The sequence below is a fragment of the Oryctolagus cuniculus genome, chromosome 11, assembly GCF_051225735.1.
Source record: "Oryctolagus cuniculus isolate XC-2025 breed Fujian yellow rabbit chromosome 11, ASM5122573v1, whole genome shotgun sequence".
NCBI classification, from domain to species: Eukaryota; Metazoa; Chordata; class Mammalia; order Lagomorpha; family Leporidae; genus Oryctolagus; species Oryctolagus cuniculus.
In genome coordinates, this window is record NC_142877.1 from 7,928,085 (window position 1) to 7,948,170 (window position 20,086).

General features: G+C 48.0%; 1 protein-coding gene across 15 annotated transcripts in view; it reads right to left on the reverse strand.

Moving 5' to 3' along the window:
- Positions 1 to 5,533: 5,533 nt before the first annotated feature.
- Positions 5,534 to 20,086, reverse strand: part of TSHZ2 (teashirt zinc finger homeobox 2) — a 481,149-nt gene continuing 466,596 nt past the window's right edge. For all 15 annotated transcript variants that reach the window (XM_070051679.2, XM_089307009.1, XM_089307015.1 and 12 more), the window contains one exon: positions 5,534 to 13,332. Coding sequence is in view for 2 of the 15 variants with exons in the window: in XM_089307017.1 (XP_089163143.1) it covers positions 13,331 to 13,332 (2 nt within the window). In the remaining 13 variants the exon portion in view is untranslated. The remainder of the gene's footprint in view (positions 13,333 to 20,086) is intronic.

Consider the following 20,086-nt stretch of genomic DNA (forward strand, 5'->3'; position numbering starts at 1 on the left):
AGGATTTGGCTTCCTGGTGCTATCACGCCAGCTCTTCATGTCAGTGTGGGTGAGGAAGCAGCCATTAGTCACTTGAGAGCATGCAAAGTGGGGGCCGGCGCTGTGGTGTAGCGGGTAAAGCCGCCGCCTGCAGTGCTGGCATCCCGTATGGCCGCTGGTTCGAGTCCCGGCTGCTCCACTTCCCATTCACCTTCCTGCAAATGAGCCTGGGAAAGCAGTAGCAGATGACCCAAGTGCTGGGTCCCTGCCACCCATGTGGGAGACCCGGATGGAGCTCCTGGCTCCTGGCTTCATCCTGGACCAGTCCCTACCGCCATGGCCATTTGGAGAGTGAACCAGTGGATGGAAGATCTTCCTCTCTCTCTCTCTCTCTCTCTCTGTCTCTGCCTCTTTCTGTCTGTAACTCTACCTTCCACATAAACAAGTTAAACCTTTGAAGAAGATATTTCCCTCTGTGGCTGGTTCCATATGCGGATGTGGAGGTTGTGGATACAGAGAGCCGACTGTATTCCTTTTTATCTTCTTCTTATCTTTTAATAACTATACCATGACTAATTTTTACATGGATCATTTTTATTGGAGCAGCACATCACTGAAAGGAATAAATGAATATTCATTCATTCCCATTTTTCACAGAAGGGATTTAGACCCGGGGTTGAGTACTTTGTATGATCACTTTTTGAGCACACGAATTTTCATGACTGCGTCCATTCTGTCTTGGAGGTGCCGTAATCTATTTAATCAATCTCTTGTGTTAGAACATTTAGGTTCTTTCCAATTATCACGAATATTATGATTGAACAATATTGTTAAATACACCTCAGGGCCCCTCTTCAACGTTTTCTGAAGAAGACTCACTTGAAGATACGCATTTTTAGAGAAATTGAGAAATACTGTTTAATGCTTTCTCTAGGAAGTTCCGATCCATTTTTGCCCGGCAAGACTGTGTGTAGACGCCTTTCCCCTGGGCCCTCTCCAGCGCTGGGAGGGTTCTGCTCCACGTTTGTCAATTTGTTGAGTGAAAATGATTTCTCCTTGTTTTACAGTGCATCTCTTTAGGGGTTGGTGCTGTAACGCAGTAGGTTAAGTCTCTGCCTGTGGGTCCGGCATCCCATATGGGCACCGGTTCGAGTTCCGGCTGCTCCACTTCTGATCCAGCTCTCCGTAATGGCCTGATAAAGCAGTGGAAGATGGCCCAAGTGCTTGGGCCCCTGCACCCATGTGGGAGACCTGGAAGAAGCACCTGGCTCCTGCTTCAGTCTGCCCAGCCCCAGTTGATGCAGCCAATTGGGGAGTGAGCCAGCGGATGGAAGATCTCTTTGTCCTCTGTCTCTCTGTCTGTAACTGCTTCTCAAATAAACAAATAAATCTTAAAAAAAAAAGAATACATCTCTTTTTTTTTTTTATTTTTTTTTATTTTTGACAGGCAGAGTGGACAGTGAGAGAGAGAGACAGAGAGAGAAAGGTCTTCCTTTTTGCCGTTGGTTCACCCTCCAATGGCCGCCGCTGCAGCCGGCGCACCGCGCTGATCCGATGGCAGGATCCAGGATCCAGGTGCTTTTCCTGGTCTCCCATGGGGTGCAGGGCCCAAGCACCTGGGCCATCCTCCACTGCACTCCCTGGCCATAGCAGAGAGCTGGCCTGGAAGAGGGGCAACCGGGACAGAATCCGGCGCCCCAACCGGGACTAGAACCCGGTGTGCCGGCGCCGCAAGGTGGAGGATTAGCCTATTGAGCCACGGCGCCGGCTAAAGAATACATCTCTTTGGTCATTACCGTCACTTGACGTTTTCTTAAACATTCATCAACCATTTGGATTTATTTATTTCTGTACTATTGGTTCATAAATTTCTTCCCAAAGTTTCTATTTGAATAGTTCTTCACCTTTCTTAGAGATAAATGACTCATATAATGAATTACATTAGTCACCATTAATCATATATGAATACAAATAATTTCCCCCTAACTTGTGATATTTTATTGTATTGAATTTTTTTCCTTTTGTTTTCCTTTTGTTTGCTTGTTTTTTGACTCCTAGGTTTTCATTTTACTAAGCTCATTATTATATCTTACTTGCATTAAATAATGAAATAAGTCCAAGAATTTAGGGTTTGTAAGGTGGGGAATGACTTCCTTGACTGCTACCCATTTCCAATTTTCCTCTAGTTTTGTGATTTAATTCTTCCACTCATCTGACATGAAAGTTAATATGTAGCATAGGCATTTAACTTACGTTATTTCCTGGCAAGTTTATCTACTTTCCAAATGCTGCTTTGTTGAATACTGAGGCACCGTTTCCCCACAGCTGTAAAGTTCAGCTTCCTAATGTGCTAAATTCTTGTTTAAACATCGAGCGTCTTCCAGGACGTTGCGTTCCAGTATGTCGAGTTGTCTGTTCACCGTGGGCCAGTCCAGCGGTGACCGTGGCTGCAGCTCTGCGGCACACTTCCACGCCTAACAGCAGGTGACCGTGGCTGCTGCACCACCAGTTGAAATTCCTCAATTCTGAAAAGGCAACGCATGCACTTAGTAAAAAAAAAAAAAAAAAAAAAAGGCAACACTACGCTTGTGATGCTTTTAAAGAAAGATTTATTTATTTATTTGTTTATTAGGCAGAGTTACACACAGAGAGGGGGAGAGGGAGGAATGGTGGGGGAGGGGGAGAGAGAGATATATAGAGAAAATCTTCCATTCACTGGTTGGCTCCCCAAATGGCTGCAATGGCCAGGGCTAGGTCAGGCTGCAGACAGGAGCCAGGTGCTTCACCCAGGTCTCCCACATGGGTGCAGGGGCCCAAGCCCTTGGGCCATCTTCCGCTGCTTTCCCAGGTGCATTAGCAGGGAGCTGGATCAGAAGTGGAGCAGCTGGGACTCCAACCGGCGCCTGTTTGGGTGGTTAACCTGCTGGACAACGCCAGCTCCTGCTCATGTGATGTATGGGCTCAGTTTGTTGACTCCGGATTCAGACTTGCAATGTGAGAGACCTATCACAGGTTGGACTCATCTGGGACTGGCTTGGAGGACCCCCACTTTGTCCAGCCGGATCCCTCTCACAGGGAGCTTATGTGAGACGCTGGTTTCTGTCCTCAGATGGTGGCCTCTGGGGAAAACCGAGCACGGCCAAATGACATCAGCACAGGCTTGTCTCTGGGGCTGCAGGGGCTTCGGCAGGGTGGTGCAGATGGAGGCTCAGGGAGGAGGCTGGGTGACTGACGCTGCCACCGGGGACCAGCCCGGCCTCATTCGGAGCTGAAAGGGGGCAGTGTGGCTGGGACTGGGTGCATGAGCAGCGGCTGGGAACAGAGAAGCCGGCAGGGGGAGGCCAGGGGTCTCAGTGTGGCCTGGGGAAGAGTCTGAACCGATGCCGAGTCCCGCCCGGGGCCCCAGCACTGCCCATTTCCCTGCACGTCGATCGTCCCTGCTCCCGGCTTGAGCACCTGCTTGATGCCTCGGACGTTCTCTGGCCACTGACGCCCACTCCCCCCTACCGTGGCCAGGCTGGGAGAGCCAGGCGCTGATGCAGCCCACCAACCCTGCAGCAGCCGTCGCCTAAGCACTCAGCAGAGGTGGTGTACACATAGCCCGGCTCTCTCGCCCCTTGGGCGGGACAACCACGCCTCCCCGAGTCGTCAGCTGTGCGGAGAGGGGACGCTGCCCACGGTTCTCTCCAAGTCTCTTTGTTTACCTTTATCTTAATTTTCTGGTTCCCTCTCCTCTCCCCTCTTGGAGATTCCTGACTTCCTTCAGCTTGCAGCCTCATCTAGGGCCAACTCTCCCATCAGGGAGGGAATTGGTTGAAAACAAACGGGACCTGGGTGTTGGAGGGTCTTGAGCTGGGGCAGCAGGCTGTGGTGTGGGGGCCAGATGTTTTTGTAAATAAAGTTTTATTGGAACACAGCCACACCCATGTATGTATTACCCTCCGTGGCTGCTTTTACACTACAATGGCAGGTTGTTGGGTCAGAGACCTGATGGCCACAAGGGGTGAAGGCTGCTATTTGACTTCTCCCTGGAAAGGTGCCCACTCGGCCGAGAGCCAAAGGACATGATCCTAGTAAGACTTCAGTCCAGCGTCTGAGTGGAGAGATTGGGGTTGGAGGGCTTCCGGGGGAGAGGTAGAGACCAGAGAGGAGGCACCTCCGAGTCCTGGGAATAGCAGGAGCAGGGACGCAGGTGTTGAGTTACAAACGACGGGGCTGGGTGGACTGGCTCAGGAGGAGGTGGTGGAGGCCTGCGTTCTTGTGTGCGTTTGCTTCTTCTAATTTACCTTGAGCAACTAACTCCCGCGGTGGCACCACAGGTTTTATTTAACCTTCGAGAATCTTCCTGCGGCTTCTCGGGTAGGGGCGCCTCTGCCTCCCTGGGCTCGTTCTTCCACAGTGATCTTTCTGAAGTCTTGGCTTCAGTCACTGGGAGAAGTCGCCCCAGAGACTGGATTTTAACACAGCCTGACGCGCAATCCTGCCCTCTTACTGATCACCACGTTGATTTATCAGTGGAGACCTCAGACCTAGAGCATAGTAGTTGCTCAGTAAATATTTGGTTTGGTCCACACCACAATCCCAACACTCCTCCTCTGCTGCCTCACCATGCCTCCCCTGGCTTGCTCTCTTCAGCCTGGCCTCTCGTATTTTATGGCCTCGACATGGAGCCATGGCAGGGAAGTGGGCCAACGGGGATCCCATCGCCACCACCACTGAAGAGTACGGATCCCATGCAGCTGGGCGACATGGCAGCTGCTCGAAGCTGGCTGTGCGTGGGCCACAGTGCCTCTCTCAGGGGTGTCTGTGTCTCCTTGGGCAGCCCGCATGTTCTCCTGGGACACTGCAGGAAGTGGAGGGGTGCACCCAGAGAAGCTGGGTGTTGGGGGGGGCCATCGCTGTGAGGTGGGGAGGCCAGGCCATCACAATCATGTCTGCCCCCTGCCTGGCACCCTTGGACTTGTGAGACAGCTGCCCCTGCTTCTGTCGAGTTGAAGCCTGCATTCCTCGGGCACACGCTGTCCAGTTACGGCGGTGTGCAAAGGCGGCCCAGAGACCAAGCGATGGGGTGAGTGCAGGCTGGGAAGTGGCCCCCAATCCTTTCCCCATTTGGTCTTCCTTGGCAGGCTGGGGCGGGGGGCGCTGCCTCCCCTCCTTCACCTCACTCCTGTCTCGCCATCTTTTTTTTTTTTGACAGGCAGAGTGGACAGTGAGAGAGAGAGACAGAGAGAAAGGTCTTCCTTTGCCGTTGGTTCACCCTCCAATGGCCGCCGCTGCAGCCGGCGCACCACGCTGATCCGATGGCAGGAGCCAGGATCCAGGTGCTTCTCCTGGTCTCCCATGGGGTGCAGGGCCCAAGGACTTGGGCCATCCTCCACTGCACTCCCTGGCCATAGCAGAGAGCTGGCCTGGAAGAGGGGCAACCGGGACAGAATCCGGCGCCCCGACCGGGACTAGAACCCGGTGTGCCGGCGCCGCAAGGTGGAGGATTAGCCTAGTGAGCCACGGCGCCGGCTCTGTCTCGCCATCTTTAAAAAACACACATAGGCAGAAGTCAATGCATCAAATGTCATTACAGATTTATTAAGCCTGATGTAGAAAGACAATTACCAGTAACATCTCCAGTAGGCATAAAAAGAGCACTTCTACTCAGTCTTGTGCTTTGAAAATCTAAATATATTTTTATTATCATATAAATAATTCTTTTCATGTTTTAAGTGCATCTGTGTTTTTTTTTTCTCTCTCTCCTTTAATTTTCATTTTTTTTTTCAGTTGGCCAGAGCGGAAGTCGGCATTGACTGAAATGAAGCCGATTGCAAAACGGATGGTGTTGAGAGGCCTGTCTGTGCTCTACCGTATCAGCTGGGTTTCAGAAGGTGGTTCAATATGTGCAGCATTAAGATGAGGGACAGCCTCCAGCCAGATCATCACTGAACACACCCAGGTCCTTAACGTCGGCAGCTGGGTTTCCTGATGCGAATGACGATAAGGTTTCAGATGGGAACAGTCTATTTCCAACAACTGCTGAGTGGTAATAAAAAAAAAAAAAAAGACCTTTTTTTCCCTCCACAAAAGAAAGAGTTATCATGTTTTAAAATGTAACTAATATACGTATAGAAACCTTTTTGATGGAAACGAGGGGCTCCGTACAACCTCGGTGAGTGTGTTGTTATTTTTCCACAATAGCTAAAAGAAGTAGTCTCTATTATTTAGGACTTTAATTACAGTTCTCAAAGTAGAATGATTTTCCTTAAAAAAAAAAAAAGCTCTTTAGATGTAAAAAATAATGGCTTTTGTGATATAATTTAAGGGTTTTCTTCATCTCTACCATCAGAATTTATTTCTGTGATAAAATGGTATTAAGAAAAAACTCGCCTTCCGCAGAGAATTTCAGTGCTGTGGCATCGCACACAGGCATGCGTCTTAAGCGCACCCAGACAGAGTCAAGTTTACGCGATCAGGGGTTGATCTGAAAGTCTCTCTTGACCTGATTTAGGTTAGATGGGACATCAAGGCCAGCTTGTTCGCGACTAGGAGGGATGGCAGGACAGATGGAGGCGCTGGGGCGACAGGAGGAGCCCCCCTTTCTGGAGACCCCTTCTTTTGTTCCAAGTAGGGAGGCCCCCCTTTCCAGCCGGCTCGTGGTCTTGGGCAGTGATGATGTGGCAAAGCCTCCGGAGACCTGCGCACCGTGACCGCAAAGGGAACTCGTGGTCAGGACGGCTGGGAGTGGAAGAAGTGGTGGCCAGTCCCGGGAAGAATTTTCCAGACCCCAGTAAGTGGGCGTGGATGCCTGTCTGTGATGAACCTGTTTGACCACAGGGTGGTATAGTCTTCCCAGCAGAAAAGTTTTTTTTCATTGCAAGGACAATTTATAATCATCAAAAACAAGTGAAACATGGTTTTGATTAAAACAGCCTGTTGGCTCAATAATCTCTGTAATTTTAAAAACATCCTTAATGCAGAAGAAGAACGCGGCGATGTCAGGAATGGCCTAGGGCCCCATTACAACAGCAGCCGAATAAATAAGGAGAAGAATCGCGAGGTCATAAAAACAAAATTAAGCTAATGTTTCAAATTTTGACAATTATGAATTCTTCCTCTAAGAAGACATTAAAAAAATGCTCAGGCACTATTAGATAAAATACAAAGAGGATAATCCTACGTGGATGAATTTGCAGTTTTCCCACGGGGGAAGCATGCCTTGAAAGGAAAACTCTGGATTCGGACGGCGGCTCCTCCCTGGATCCAGCAATTGGACGGGCAGGACTCATGCAGACAGAGAAACTTGGTTCTTAGAGTTTCTTTGTAAACTCAGATCTAATTCTTTCATAAGCTATTGAAAGAGAATGATCAGGAAAAAATTACAAGCATATTTTTTTTCTATACAAAAGAATCCTCTCATTGTGGGCCAGTTTGGTAGGAAACAGAAACAAGCAAATATAACAAAATCTGTGTTCATACATGGCGATATAGTTAGTATATACACATATGTACAGTATAAAAATGCTCAGGACGCCTGCATTTCCAGCCATCCCAGCTGCACTGCACACGAGCAACACGGCCTGGGTTCTCTTCCTGGTATACAGGCAGGTGTGTTATATACAGCATGCAGGTGATAGAAAATTAGTGGCTTGCACGGAACATTCTACAAGTACGGTAGCAGTCATTTTTCTTTGAAAACGACTGGTCTGCTCTCTTAATATAAAAACGCGTTTGCCTTTCTTCGCTGGCAAATAAACAGTTTCTTTAGAGCAAGGGTGACGGCAGCTCTTGCAACTCACTCTGACCCATTTCCCCCACCGCCCTTCCTAAATGAAACAACGATAATGCAAAATCTGGAGGTAATGCAAGGGGCAAGTACAAAATGTAAACGTGTTTGGTGCCAGATTTCCTAACAAGCTACAGGAACTCTGCAGAGCAAGCACTGGCTGACTGTTAAAAAGACGGAGTGCGATCAACTGTTCGTGATTTGAAAGAGGTTTATGATTTACGTCCACAGTGCCTGCCTGTTTGGAATCCACGTTGGAAGGGATTAGAAGGTCACCATCAGAGACCAAAAAGAACATTGTAACTGGGGATATTTGCCATTTAAGAACCCTGAGCCAAATGAGCATTGGTTTTGTGCGTTAGCTTTTGTGACTCGAGTTGCACATTCTAGCATCTGAGATAAAGCCAAAATGCTCTATTGTAAAACTGCGACATTTCTGTAGTTCTCAGCTCACTGTAGAACTGGCAGTTTCTTACCTCTTCTCTGAAGACTGGTCGAACTTTGTGTACTTAAAAATATACATCCACATTAATAATTCCTGAATGTTACACGAGTCATTTAGAAAATGAAAATATTACTGTGCACAGTCTTCACATTGGAGACATAATCGTGTGATTGTTCAAGTTCTGTAAATATTAGCCATCGCCTGGGGACTGACATCCAAATGGAGGTTTCAGGTTCAAGATAATTCAGTGAACACATCGAAATTTGTTTTCTAAAGGGGTTGAAAGGAGTGGTTAGAATTTCTTTTAGCACTGTGTTTTCTTTTTGCAAATTTTTCAACTTCTGGGGGTGCTCACCAAAGAGCTGGTACTTGTCCTCCCAAAAGCTGCTTCAAGCAAATAAACACGATGCCAAGGGATGCCCTGAATTTGTCTTTTTGCAAACAGACTGTATTGTAAAAGGCCTTAATGCTAATCATATGGCTATTGGTAAAATCATTTCTATGCCGAAGGGTGTCAAGTCAGGATGTCATTCCTTGGAAGAGCCACTTCACTTGGAATATATTTTTCCAAAAGAAATGGACTGAACCCTGTTGCAGAAATAGCGTTCCACCTGGTACTAAGATTTTAAAACAGTCCTATTCTAATCCATAAAACATTTCTAGTTTTCCCTGAAGCTCTGGGCTGCCTTGTGCATGAGTAATTTTTGGAGAAACACCCACGCCCGTTAGCCCATTGTTCAAAACTATTGGAAGAGGATGAACTAGAGTCTGGAGATTGTGTATCTGCCCGTGCCTCTGCATCTGTCGCAGAAAACTCGAGGAGATAAGTGGCTTTTGCTTTGCAGGAAGAGGTAAAATTCCCCTGTAGAAATTCTAAGGATGATTCACAAGTATCACAATGTTTAACGCTTCCCCACAACGGAAACAGGTCTCCATCTCTTTCTCCAGCTCAATCTTTGCATAAAGTATTTCATCAATATTTTGAGAAAGTGCCACACAGAAGAAGAGAGAAAACTAAATTAGCATTTTAACATCTGGGGGGGGGGGCAGGGGAAGGGAAGGGGTTAACCGGAAGTTCAGTTTTGAATTTCGTTTTTTTGCATAATGCATGTTCAAAATAGATATTACTTTTATCACTCCTTAGAACTACACGTGTGTGTGTGTGTGTGTGTGTGCTAAAGCCTTCTAGGTACTTCCTAGGTACTGTTATTTTAGGTGCATCTACACACTACTATTCTTGTTGCAGAGAAGAGAGGAAAGTGTGAAAATTATATTTTTAATGTTTTTTTCCTTAATGAAAACATTTAACAAGCTTAAAAAATGAAACCTGACAGAGAAGAAAAGGTTTGAACAGAATCAAAAAGCCTGGGAAATGACAGAAGGAAAGGCAGCAAAATGCAAACACCTTGTAAAGCCTGCGATCTTTGGATCTGCTGTGAAAATTTCAGGAAGCCAGTCTCTTACTGCCACATCGACCCTGGACGAGGACAGTGGAGCGTATACAGCTGTAGCCTAGTATGTACACATGAGCACACACACACGCGCCAGCTGCATATACATCACCTTGCTACTTAACCAGAGTTGCAAGAATGCTTCCCAAGTATGTCACTGCATTTGTTTGCTCCCTACAAGTCAGCCAAGTCCAGCGACTTTTGCCTATGGCATTAATTATGCAAGATTTAAACAACCAAGCAGGCACATAGTGGGGGCGAGTTTTGAGAAATCTAAACGGTGGCCTGCAAGACATACTGTGGAGACGGTGCTATCCAATGGATTCCATGATTATTTTTGGTTTTTAGGCCTTGACCTATTTTTAAAGCTATTTCCTCCCTGTATGCTTTTCAGAAGGAAAATTCTGTATTCTTGAAGTACTAGGATTTGACCCCACGTGAACTCTGCTCTCTCCCCCTCGCCCTCCCAGCTCAGGTGTCTGGATGTCAGCTGTCCCTAGGACCTGGGGTGCTGTGTGACACATTCACTGTTGACTCTCGGGGTGCCTACAGCAGTGCTGCAGGTGCCTGGGAATTGTTGTGGAATGGACTTGCGCAATAAATAGTTGTTTTCTGTTGTGCCTTGTGTTGCCAGGCTTTGTGACATCTGTATATATGGCAGATTTGCTGGACTACAAAATGGGGCCAGATATGTAAAATTTAAATATTTGAATGTTGTACTTTTAATGGACATCCCAATGTGCAGCTGGTTGGGGGACTTAGCTGGAAGGGGGAACAGGGAAGGAAAGACACTCTCTCACTCGCACAGGCACCCGGGGGGGGGGGGGGCTGTGTGGGGCCGTGGACCTAGACGCTGGGGTGATTCGCATGATATTTGCGTGTCCTTTTCCTTGTTACTTGTGAAGTTCCAGAGGAAGGAAGGGAAGGGTATGAAAGCAGATAAAAACGTTCTCCTGGCTTCATGCGTTTTTTTCCCTCCAGACAGAAGTTTCTGGAAGCCACAAATGTAGGCAGGCCTGGTCTCTAGGAGCGTTCTGAGAGCTTCAGCGATCTCGGTTTCAGCCCAGATCTTGTCTTCTAAGGAGAACAGCAGTAGCTGTCCTGGGCAGCGCCATTCACTGCTGCCAGGTGCCCATCCAGAGTCTTAGCGAACACATCAATATTTCCGGCTCTCGCCTCCCACCCCACCCTATCACAGAAATCGCACTAGCACAACCATGTAGGTTATGTGTTGAGGCAGACGATTTATTTATTTATTTTTCTTTCTTAGAAGGGAGAGAATTTCCATGGAGGAGTTGAGACTTGTGTTTCTCCTCACCCTAGTGGGAGCAAGAGCTCCAGAGCTTGTGTTGGGACATGGGTGGTAGGACCTGAATCAGGAAACTTTATCTAATAACCCTGGGTTGGAGCAAGCAATAAAAACAGCTCCAAGAACCCAGTGCTAATGCACTGATTTTCCTTTAATCGAATTTCCTTGTTGAGGGACGGGCTCAGCAGAGTCCACCCTTCAACCCTAACCCATCCGAAGACTGCTCCTTTCCAGTTGAGCTCCATTCATTTCTGGTTGAATAGGTTAAGCAAAGACAGACCTCGCTGTTCTCAATTCACTTTATGATCCTCCCATCATAAAAAATAATATCAGCACCTTGCTTTTCATGTCAGAACTACATTTGAGCCGCTATTCCCTATGCCCATGAGTAAATCCCATAAAAGCCGCCCCGTTGTACTGTTGCTATTTTTCCTTGTGGGTGATTGATTGATGGATGAGTGCTGACACTTCAATGAAGCTATTTCGACTGCCATCTCAATCCGATGATGTGAGGGGTATATTTTCTGTCCATGCCTCATTACTTCAGAATGACATTCCTGGAACTTCATTTACTTTTTCCCTCCTTCCCTGAAGCGCCATATTTTTTCCCATCTAGGTTATGCATGCCATAAAAAAAGCAATTTGCTATTATATGTGGCATAAGGGCAACACTTTCCCTAGGAGGTAAATAAGAAGTTTTTTTTTTTTTTTTAATCCCGATGTTGAATTTAGGGATCATGTCAAAATTTCCAAAACCATTCCAACAGGCAGGCTCTATGAGAAAAAAGGATATATTTGGTTTCATTTTGTCATTGTTGAGATTCTTTTGGGGGATAATCTTTATAATTGAAGCAACAACACAAACTACTTCTTTTGTTTCAAAGTCACCTAGCTTCTAGTGTTGTGCCTAGAACAGTTTAAATATTTCACCCATAGCAGAGTAGCAGTTTGCAACACAATTCAGACTTATTTGTCCCTTGAGAATAAGGAAATTCATTGTTTAAATGCAATGATGGATTTTTCTATTATAGGTTGCTTTCAGTTCCATAGAAAATGCTTAACTAGAGTAAACATATCTACCCCTGCATTTCCAAACTGCGCACTAGGTATGCAAGACTTTTAATATTAAAACATGCTCTTAGCTTTTCCAAGTTGACTTAGGGCCTGATTTTAATCTGTGTAATACAGTATTCCCGTTAATAATAACGTATAATTAAGACATCCGTTAAAAATCCATAACGTTAATTTAATGGAGAAAATCTAATACAGTTCTATTGGAATTTTTACGTTAAATTAACTTTAACGGGCTTTTAATGGATGTCTTAATTAGATCTCATTATTAACGGGAATATTCCACAAATTAAAATTGGGCCCTTAAAGTTTTAATGAAAAAAGTTGCAGGAACACATTTACAACGGACACCCTATTTCATGCTTTCTGTCGCTTCCGAAGCCAGTTGTGTTCCAGAGCCATAAACAAGAGACCACCAGAAAAGGTGGGGGCTGAACGCGCCACCCTGCGGCGATGTCATCTCCTGCTTCCCCCAACATTCCCCATCTCTCCCACTTCGCAGATCTCACGTGACAGTGGGCAAGCTTATCCGTTATTCTCTTTTAAACCCATCAAGAGGATGATGACGCTATGGATGCCTTCCACTGCGTAGGAAGCAAGTCTTTGGCAGCAACACGGTTAAGCCTGGCTGCGGGAACAACTTTCACAGAAGATGAACATGGTTCAGAGGGCTTCTTGGCTCAAACTCTGGTTTAACTGAATAATTCTTCTACTTTGCAGTGATTAATGGCTCCCTAGTGCAGGGGCAGGACTGGGCAATCCAGGTGCAACCATAATTGTTACACTGAACAGAAACATTTCCTTTAGACAAACGTTCCCAGGGGGGTTATAAATAGGAAATGGACATTACCATGAAAAGCAAGCTTCCAAATGTCTACATTGAGGGCAGCCCACTTGGAGATTAAACTATGAAGACTTATGCTCCCCTCCCCTTCCTGTTACAAACTGACAAAATCAGTACATCAGCGTTCTCGGTCGTTATTTTTCTTCAGTGGCACTTTGTTTTCTTGTGACAGTGGAAAGAGGACCGTGGAGACGAGACAGCCCCATTGCAGTTTATCAATGAAAATCTAATATCGTCCATAAGCAGAGAAGTGGAAATCAATAATTCATTACCAAATTGTTAGTGAGGATGAAGAGAAATGGCTGGGGTGATTTTTTTTTTTTTTTTTTGGCAGCCTTCTTAGAGCAGGGTGTCAGGAGGAGTTCAGGGAGCTCCATGTCAGGACCGGGTGGTGGGTGGTGCGACGAAGAAGGGCTCCGTGGGAGGGGTCCAGGCTGGGAAGTTGAAACTAAGGCATTTGTCCTGCAAGGGGAATCAGAACAAGAGAAGACGTGTTACTTTCCGAGGTGCGACTTCCCCAGGAGCTCGGGGTGCCCACCTGCTTTTCTCCTGTGCTAATATCCTGGAATGGTTAAGCCTAGCACAGGCTGGAGAACAACCAGAAAGCAGGAGCCAAGAGAGAGGAAAAAACCCACCTCTGAAACATGGAAACCACAGAACATTTATGTGTGGAAGAGACATTTGTCCACCACGTTCCTAGCAACGTTATTGACAACAGCCCAAGGCAGAAGCACTCTGTGTGCCCGCTGCCGGAGGAACGGGTCGACAAAACGTGCAGTGGGGTCTCATCGGGCCTTGAAAGGAAGGAAATTCTAACACTGTATGGCTCGGATGAACCTTGAGGATGTTACGCCAGTCACAAAAAGACAAATTCTGTATAATACAAATTCTATATAAATTCACTTATATGAGATATGTAGTCAGACTCATAGAAACAGAAGAAAACCAATTTTTGTGTTTTTCAAAAATTATTTCGGTCCTTCCTCTCCCCCTCCCCTCCCCTCCCCTCCCCTCCCCTCCCCTCCCCCCATGAGCCTCCTTTACTAAACCATTCTTTTTTTCCTAAATCTTCCTTCTAATGTCGCACATGCAATTTTCTCCCAATTTTATTCAATCACCTGTACCAATGGATGTTTCTGTACTTAAAGCTTTTCAGTATGTCGGGCTGTTTCTGTGGCCTAAACTCCAAGTGTGGACTTCCCGAGCCACAGTACGTGCACGTGTGAGTGGCAGGAAAGTAACCCAGCGACGCCCCACCCCCCAGTTGACTCTTTGGGTTACTGGGTGGAAATAGTATAATTTCCATGAGCCCAATCTGAGTGCAGTTCTTGGTTGGTATTTTGTTATTTCGTGGTAGAGCTCATTCAAGTGAGAAAAATACCTTAGATCTCCATATAGTAAGTATTTTTGGCAAAGGAAAGCTTCCAAGTTTCTACGAGAATAGGATTGAAAGTTATATGACATACGATAGGTGTAGAGAAATTGTGCACAAAATAAGCATACCAGACATTTTAAATGATTTCTGGGTAAGGAATAGCATCTAACAGCAATACTAGCAACCAGTTGTTTTATATCTATCAAATTCCAGGCACTTTGCATGCATTACCGATGGCTCTTTAAACAACCTCATTTGAAAGCAAGAGAGGAAAAAGGTCTCAGTGAGGGCAGTGACTTCCCCGGGGCCACAGCCGACAGGACGCAGAGCGGGACCAGTGCTGTGGAGCAGGGGGTTAAGCTGCTGCTGGAGCTGCCGCCGTCCCCCAGTGGGGGGCCCTGAGTCCCGGCTGCTCTGCTCACCCGGCTCCCTGCTACTGCACCTGGGAACGCAGCAGATGATGGTCTCTGCCACCCACGTGGTGACCCAGAGGGGGATCAAGGCTGCTGGTTTCAGCCTGAGCCCGCCCCCTGCCCTGTGAGCCTTGGATAGAAGACCTCTCTGTTTCTCCCACTGTCTCTGTCACTCTGCCTTTTAAATAGAAATAGATCCTTAAAAATGACGGCCAAAAAGTAGAGCCGGGGAGCAGGTGTTTTTAGCTTGGTGGTTAGGTTGCTCACACCCCACGTGGGAGGACTCGGGCCGGCTCCTAACTCCTGCTTCTTGCCAACACAGATTCGAGAGGCACCAGTGGCAGCTCAGATAGTTGAACTCTTGCCATTCACATGCAAGGCCTGGACTGAGTTCCAGGTTCCTGAGTTTGGTCCCAGCCCAGTCCTGTCTGCTGTGGGCATCTGGGGAGTGAAGCAGCGGCTGAGAGCTCTGGCTGTCCATCCGCCTCTCTGCTTCTCAAAAAACGAAACCAAAAACCAAACCAAAAAGAAAACTCCAACAACATACATATACACACATACACACATACACAGATACACACCTGTACACACACTTTCACACATATAAATGCACACACACATATACAATACACACATGTATACACATAGATACATGCACACATAAACACACACATACATGCGTACACAGCACACACATACACACATACACCCATGTGTATGCATATACACATATATACCTACACAGATACACACATGTACACATATACATACTATAACACACATACACACAAATACACTCATATCCACATACATGCATACACATATACACATACACACATATATGCATACACACACTTTCACATACACATACACACACATATACAGACACATATACACATATACACAAGAGCAGAGCATGGCTGGCTGTGAGCGTGCCTGCTCACCCAGGCCCCGCTCTGCCTGGGTTCCTGGCAGCAGTGCGGGAGCCATGTTCCTTGGACCTTAGGTGTGCACTTGAGAGACAAGGGCCTCTGGCAGCCAGCGACCTGTGAATGGGACCCGCGGCAGGTCTGGAAGGTTGAGGAAGGATGGCCAGGTGGCTGGGAGGAGAGAGAAGGAAAAGGAGAAAACAGGCCACAGGGAGCCTGTGGGAGGCGTGGCTGGAGGGTGTGGTCTCACCCAGGTCTGTTTGAGGCTTTTCCTCCGCCCCGATGTCGACGTGGACGTGATACCAATCTTCTCTCACTGACCACTTCGCTGACGCTCTGCAGATTTGATCAAGGCCTTGACTGTTCTGCCTGGGATTTTTTTTTTGAAAAGATTTATTTATTTATTTGAAAGGCAGAATTACAGAAAGGCAGAGGCAGAGAGAGAGAGAGAGAGAGAGAGAGAGAGAGAGATTGAGAGAGAGAGGTCTTCCATCTGCTGGTTTATTCCCTAGATGACTGCAAGGGCTGGAGCTGTGCCGATCCGAAGCCAGGAGCCAGGAGCTTCTTCCAGGTCTCCCACATGGGTGCAGGGGCCCAAGGACTTGGGCCATCTTCTACTGCTTTCCCAGGCCATGGCAGAGAGCTGGATTGGAAGTGGAGCAGCTGGGACTCGAACTGGCACACATATGGGATGCTGGCACTGCAGGTGGCGGCTTTGCCCACTACGCCACAGCGCTGGCCCCCATTCTGGTCTTTTAAGCCACGGCTTCTGACCTCATTTATACCGGCTTGGTGATGCCTTAAAGAGTTACACACCAGCATCATTAATAACTTAGAGGCATTTCCCCAAGAGCATCTCAGTGCAGTTGGTTTTAAATTCCAAATGTGAGTGTTTCCTGTTAAAAGCTGGCTACGAGGCTAGTTCTGCTTGAAAAGTCCCCTCAGACCCCATCATGGGGGGCGGAAGTGGGGGTTCCTGGAAAGTCACACCCCTGCACCGGAAGCACACGGTAAGGAGGGGACTTGTATGTTGGGGTCACTTTGGTTCAATATACACACATTGTTTTCGTTATTCCCTGCCTTTCTTTAAAAAAGATTTATTTATTTGAAAGAGCAACGAGTGGAAGGGTCAGAGAGAGAGAAAGAGAGAGAGAGAGAGAAAGAGAGAGAGAGAGAGAGGCAGGGCCTTGCATGCCCTCATTCACTCCCCAGGCCACAACAGTCAGGGCCCGGGCAAGCGGAAGCCGGAGGCCAGGACCTCCACCCGGGCCTCCCGTATGGGTGGCAGAGGCCCAGGTACTTGGCCATCACTCATTGCTTTTCCAGGAGCAGCAGCAGGAAGCTGGATGAGCAGCAGAGCAGCCAAGACTTGCGCCAGCACTCGGGAAACCAGAGTAGCAAGTGCTGGCTCAGCCCCCTGTGCCACAGTGACGGCCTCTATTCCATCTTAAAAGAAGGAAACAAATCTTACTGTTCTCCAGGTCTAAAGAGGAGACTCCAGCAGAAAACTAAAACTAGAAAATGCAGGGAGAGGAAATACGAGGACTGGTGTTTTTAGTTCTCACTGTTCAGAACAGATTAAGTAGAAGAAAGCATGGCCGCCGCCGCGGCTCACTAGGCTAATCCTCTGCCTTGCGGTGCCAGCACACCAGGTTCTAGTCCCGGTCGGGGTGCCAGATTCTGTCCCGGTTGCCCCTCTTCCAGGCCAGCTCTCTGCTGTGGCCCAGGAGTGCAGTGGAGGATGGCCCAGGTGCTTGGGCCCTGCACCCCATGGGAGACCAGGAGAAGCACCTGGCTCCTGCCATTGGATCAGCGCGGTGCGCCGGCCGCAGCGGCCATTGGAGGGTGAACCAATGGCAAAGGAAGACCTTTCTCTCTGTCTCTCTCACTGTCCACTCTGCCTGTCAAAAAAAAAAAAGAAGAAGAAGAAGAAAGCACATCCCATTGGAGCCACTGAGTTGGCAGCTGAAGCCAGCATTGCTGCTGCGTGTGGGTGTCTGCTAATCTGCTGAGTGACTACTGTAGAAATAAAACAGAAAGGAGTAAAATTTTAACTACATAGCTAGAAAGTCATGGGTAATGGTCATCAAGTAGAGGCTGTGAGGAAGTGCCAGGCAAGAGCTGTAATTATTTGTGTGTTAACTACAGAGCCACCAACAGGTGCACAGAGTTCTCCGTACTTCTGTTTGGCCACGCCAGGCCTTCTCCTCCCCGGCACGTGGTTTGGGGCAGCCTTTCCCCTTCCTTCCTGTCTGCCCTGGTCCCTCTTCCCTCTCCACTGCACTGTCGGGTCGCACCATCCCCCTTCGGCTGTGTTTTGTGGCTGCTACAGTGATGGGGGCATCCCTGGTATTTCACAGCGGGGGCCTGGGGACGTCAGGCGCCTTGCGATGTGTGGGGCAGTTTCACACGAGGTGGGACCAGCCCTCATCCTGCACCGCTTCTGAGCGTCTCTGTGTCGGCCAGCGTTTCTCAAACGTGGCACTGTTAAGATTTTGTGCCAAATCCCGCTGTTGTGGGGTTGTCCTGCACACTGCAGGCGTTGAGCAGCTTCTTGGCTTCTAGCCACCACACCCCAGCAGCGCCCACGCCCCGCACACGCCTGCAGACACGGCCAAATGGTCCTTGGGGGTGGAGGGCAAAATTGTGCCTGGCTCAAAACGGTTTTATAATGGCTCAGGCCTGGAACCCAGCTCCATTGGACACATAAACTCCAAGTCTTTTAACCAGTTTCACACAGGCTGCGTTTTCCAGAAATAAAGCAATGTAACAATCAAAGAGAAGCTGCGTTTTGTTTTATTTGGAATTCTCATGGGAGTTCTTTGCTGTTTTACATGGCCAAGTCACCTTTGGCACCGCTATTCACGGTACCCGAGACGCCCATTCAACATAATGCATTGATCTGCATTCACCACCGGGAAACGCCCCTCTAGGGTGCACGCCTGACCTCCTCATTCTGCCTCCCAGGACCTCAGTCCTCCGTGTGGCCCACGAAACAACAGCCCTGGTGTCGCACAGAGTTTGTCAGAAATGCTGAACACTGGACCCTGCCTGCACCTGCTGACTTAGAATCTGCATTTTCCCAGGATGCCCAGGGCTTCTGACGCACAGGGAAGGCAGAGAAGCCCTGTTCTCGGGCATTTTTGCACCCAAATGCTCTGTTTCTTTCTTACCATATGACCATGGCATTGGATGACCCCTCTTTGAAACTGTGTGTGTGTAGGTTGGCCATTTGATGTTTGAGTCTGATTTCAGGAGAGGGAAAGGAAAGTTACCAGATGTTCACCTGGAGCTGCCGATGCTGGGGTGACTACGGCTGAGGACTCCTGTCCTGCACAGGCTCTTCCTCGCTCTCATTGTCCTGGTCCATGTGCTAGTGACTTGAGCTCCAAGTTCGAATGTCCAGCTGGCTTCTGGGCATCTGGACGTGAACGGCTCACGAGGACCTCACTGTATCATTCGCAAGAGCAGGGTGCTGGAATTCTCCACCTCTGTTCTATCCCCCTTCCAGCGCTCCCCTTCACAGGAAATGGAACCACCGCACCTGCTCTGGCCAGCTACTCGAGTCGCCCCGACACTGCCCTCACTCCTTCCTCCCTTCCAGGCTTTGGCCACAGCCTGCTCATGGAATCCCTCTGCAACTCTTATTTACACCTCTGCGTCCTGATGCCCAGTTAACGACTGTGCCTGACTTCCCTGGGTGCCCCGGGGTCTCCCACATTGGGCTCCTTCACTCTGCATGGTGACTTTCTCATCATTTCCACACAGCAGACAAAGTGAGCTTAGAGACGCAGTCACTCCCCACTCCTTCCAGCTTAGAAACCTTTGATGACCTCTACTGCCCTCAGGAAAAAAGATATACTTTTGTCAAACGTCCTGTCATCTTGTCCTTGACACCTGTCTGACCTCACCTGGGACTCTGGCCCTTGCTGATGTGCCCCAAGAACACCGGTGTTCTGAAGCTGTGCCCCATGCCTCAGGGCCTTTGCATGTGCAACTCCCTCTGCCTATAGCCCTGTTCTTCTCTCCTCATCTTTGAAGGCTCACTTTAATTGTTGCTTTCTCAGCAACGTCTTTCCTTACTCACCGGATCCAAGCTCTTCTTTATAACCTTGAATCACCCTTTCACGCTGTTCTTATGGTATTTATTGCAGTTTATACACATGGCATCATATATGTAATTAAAAAATTTAAAAACAATTCACTGGAAAGGTACAGACACAGAGAGCTCCCATTTGCTAGTCCACTTGCCAAAGGCCTGCAGTGGCTGGGGCTGAGCCAGGCTGAAGCTGGGAGTCGGGCACTCAATCCAGGTCTCCTCTGTGGGTGGCCATTGCCTCTGGGCTCCCCTCAATGGGGGCATCAGCGGGGAACTGACACAGGGAACAGAGCAGACACTTGAATCCAGGCACTCTGATGTGGGCAACCCAGGCAGCATCTCAATGGCTGGGCCGTGTACATGGTCTTTATTTTTTTTTTATTTTTATTTTTTATTTTAT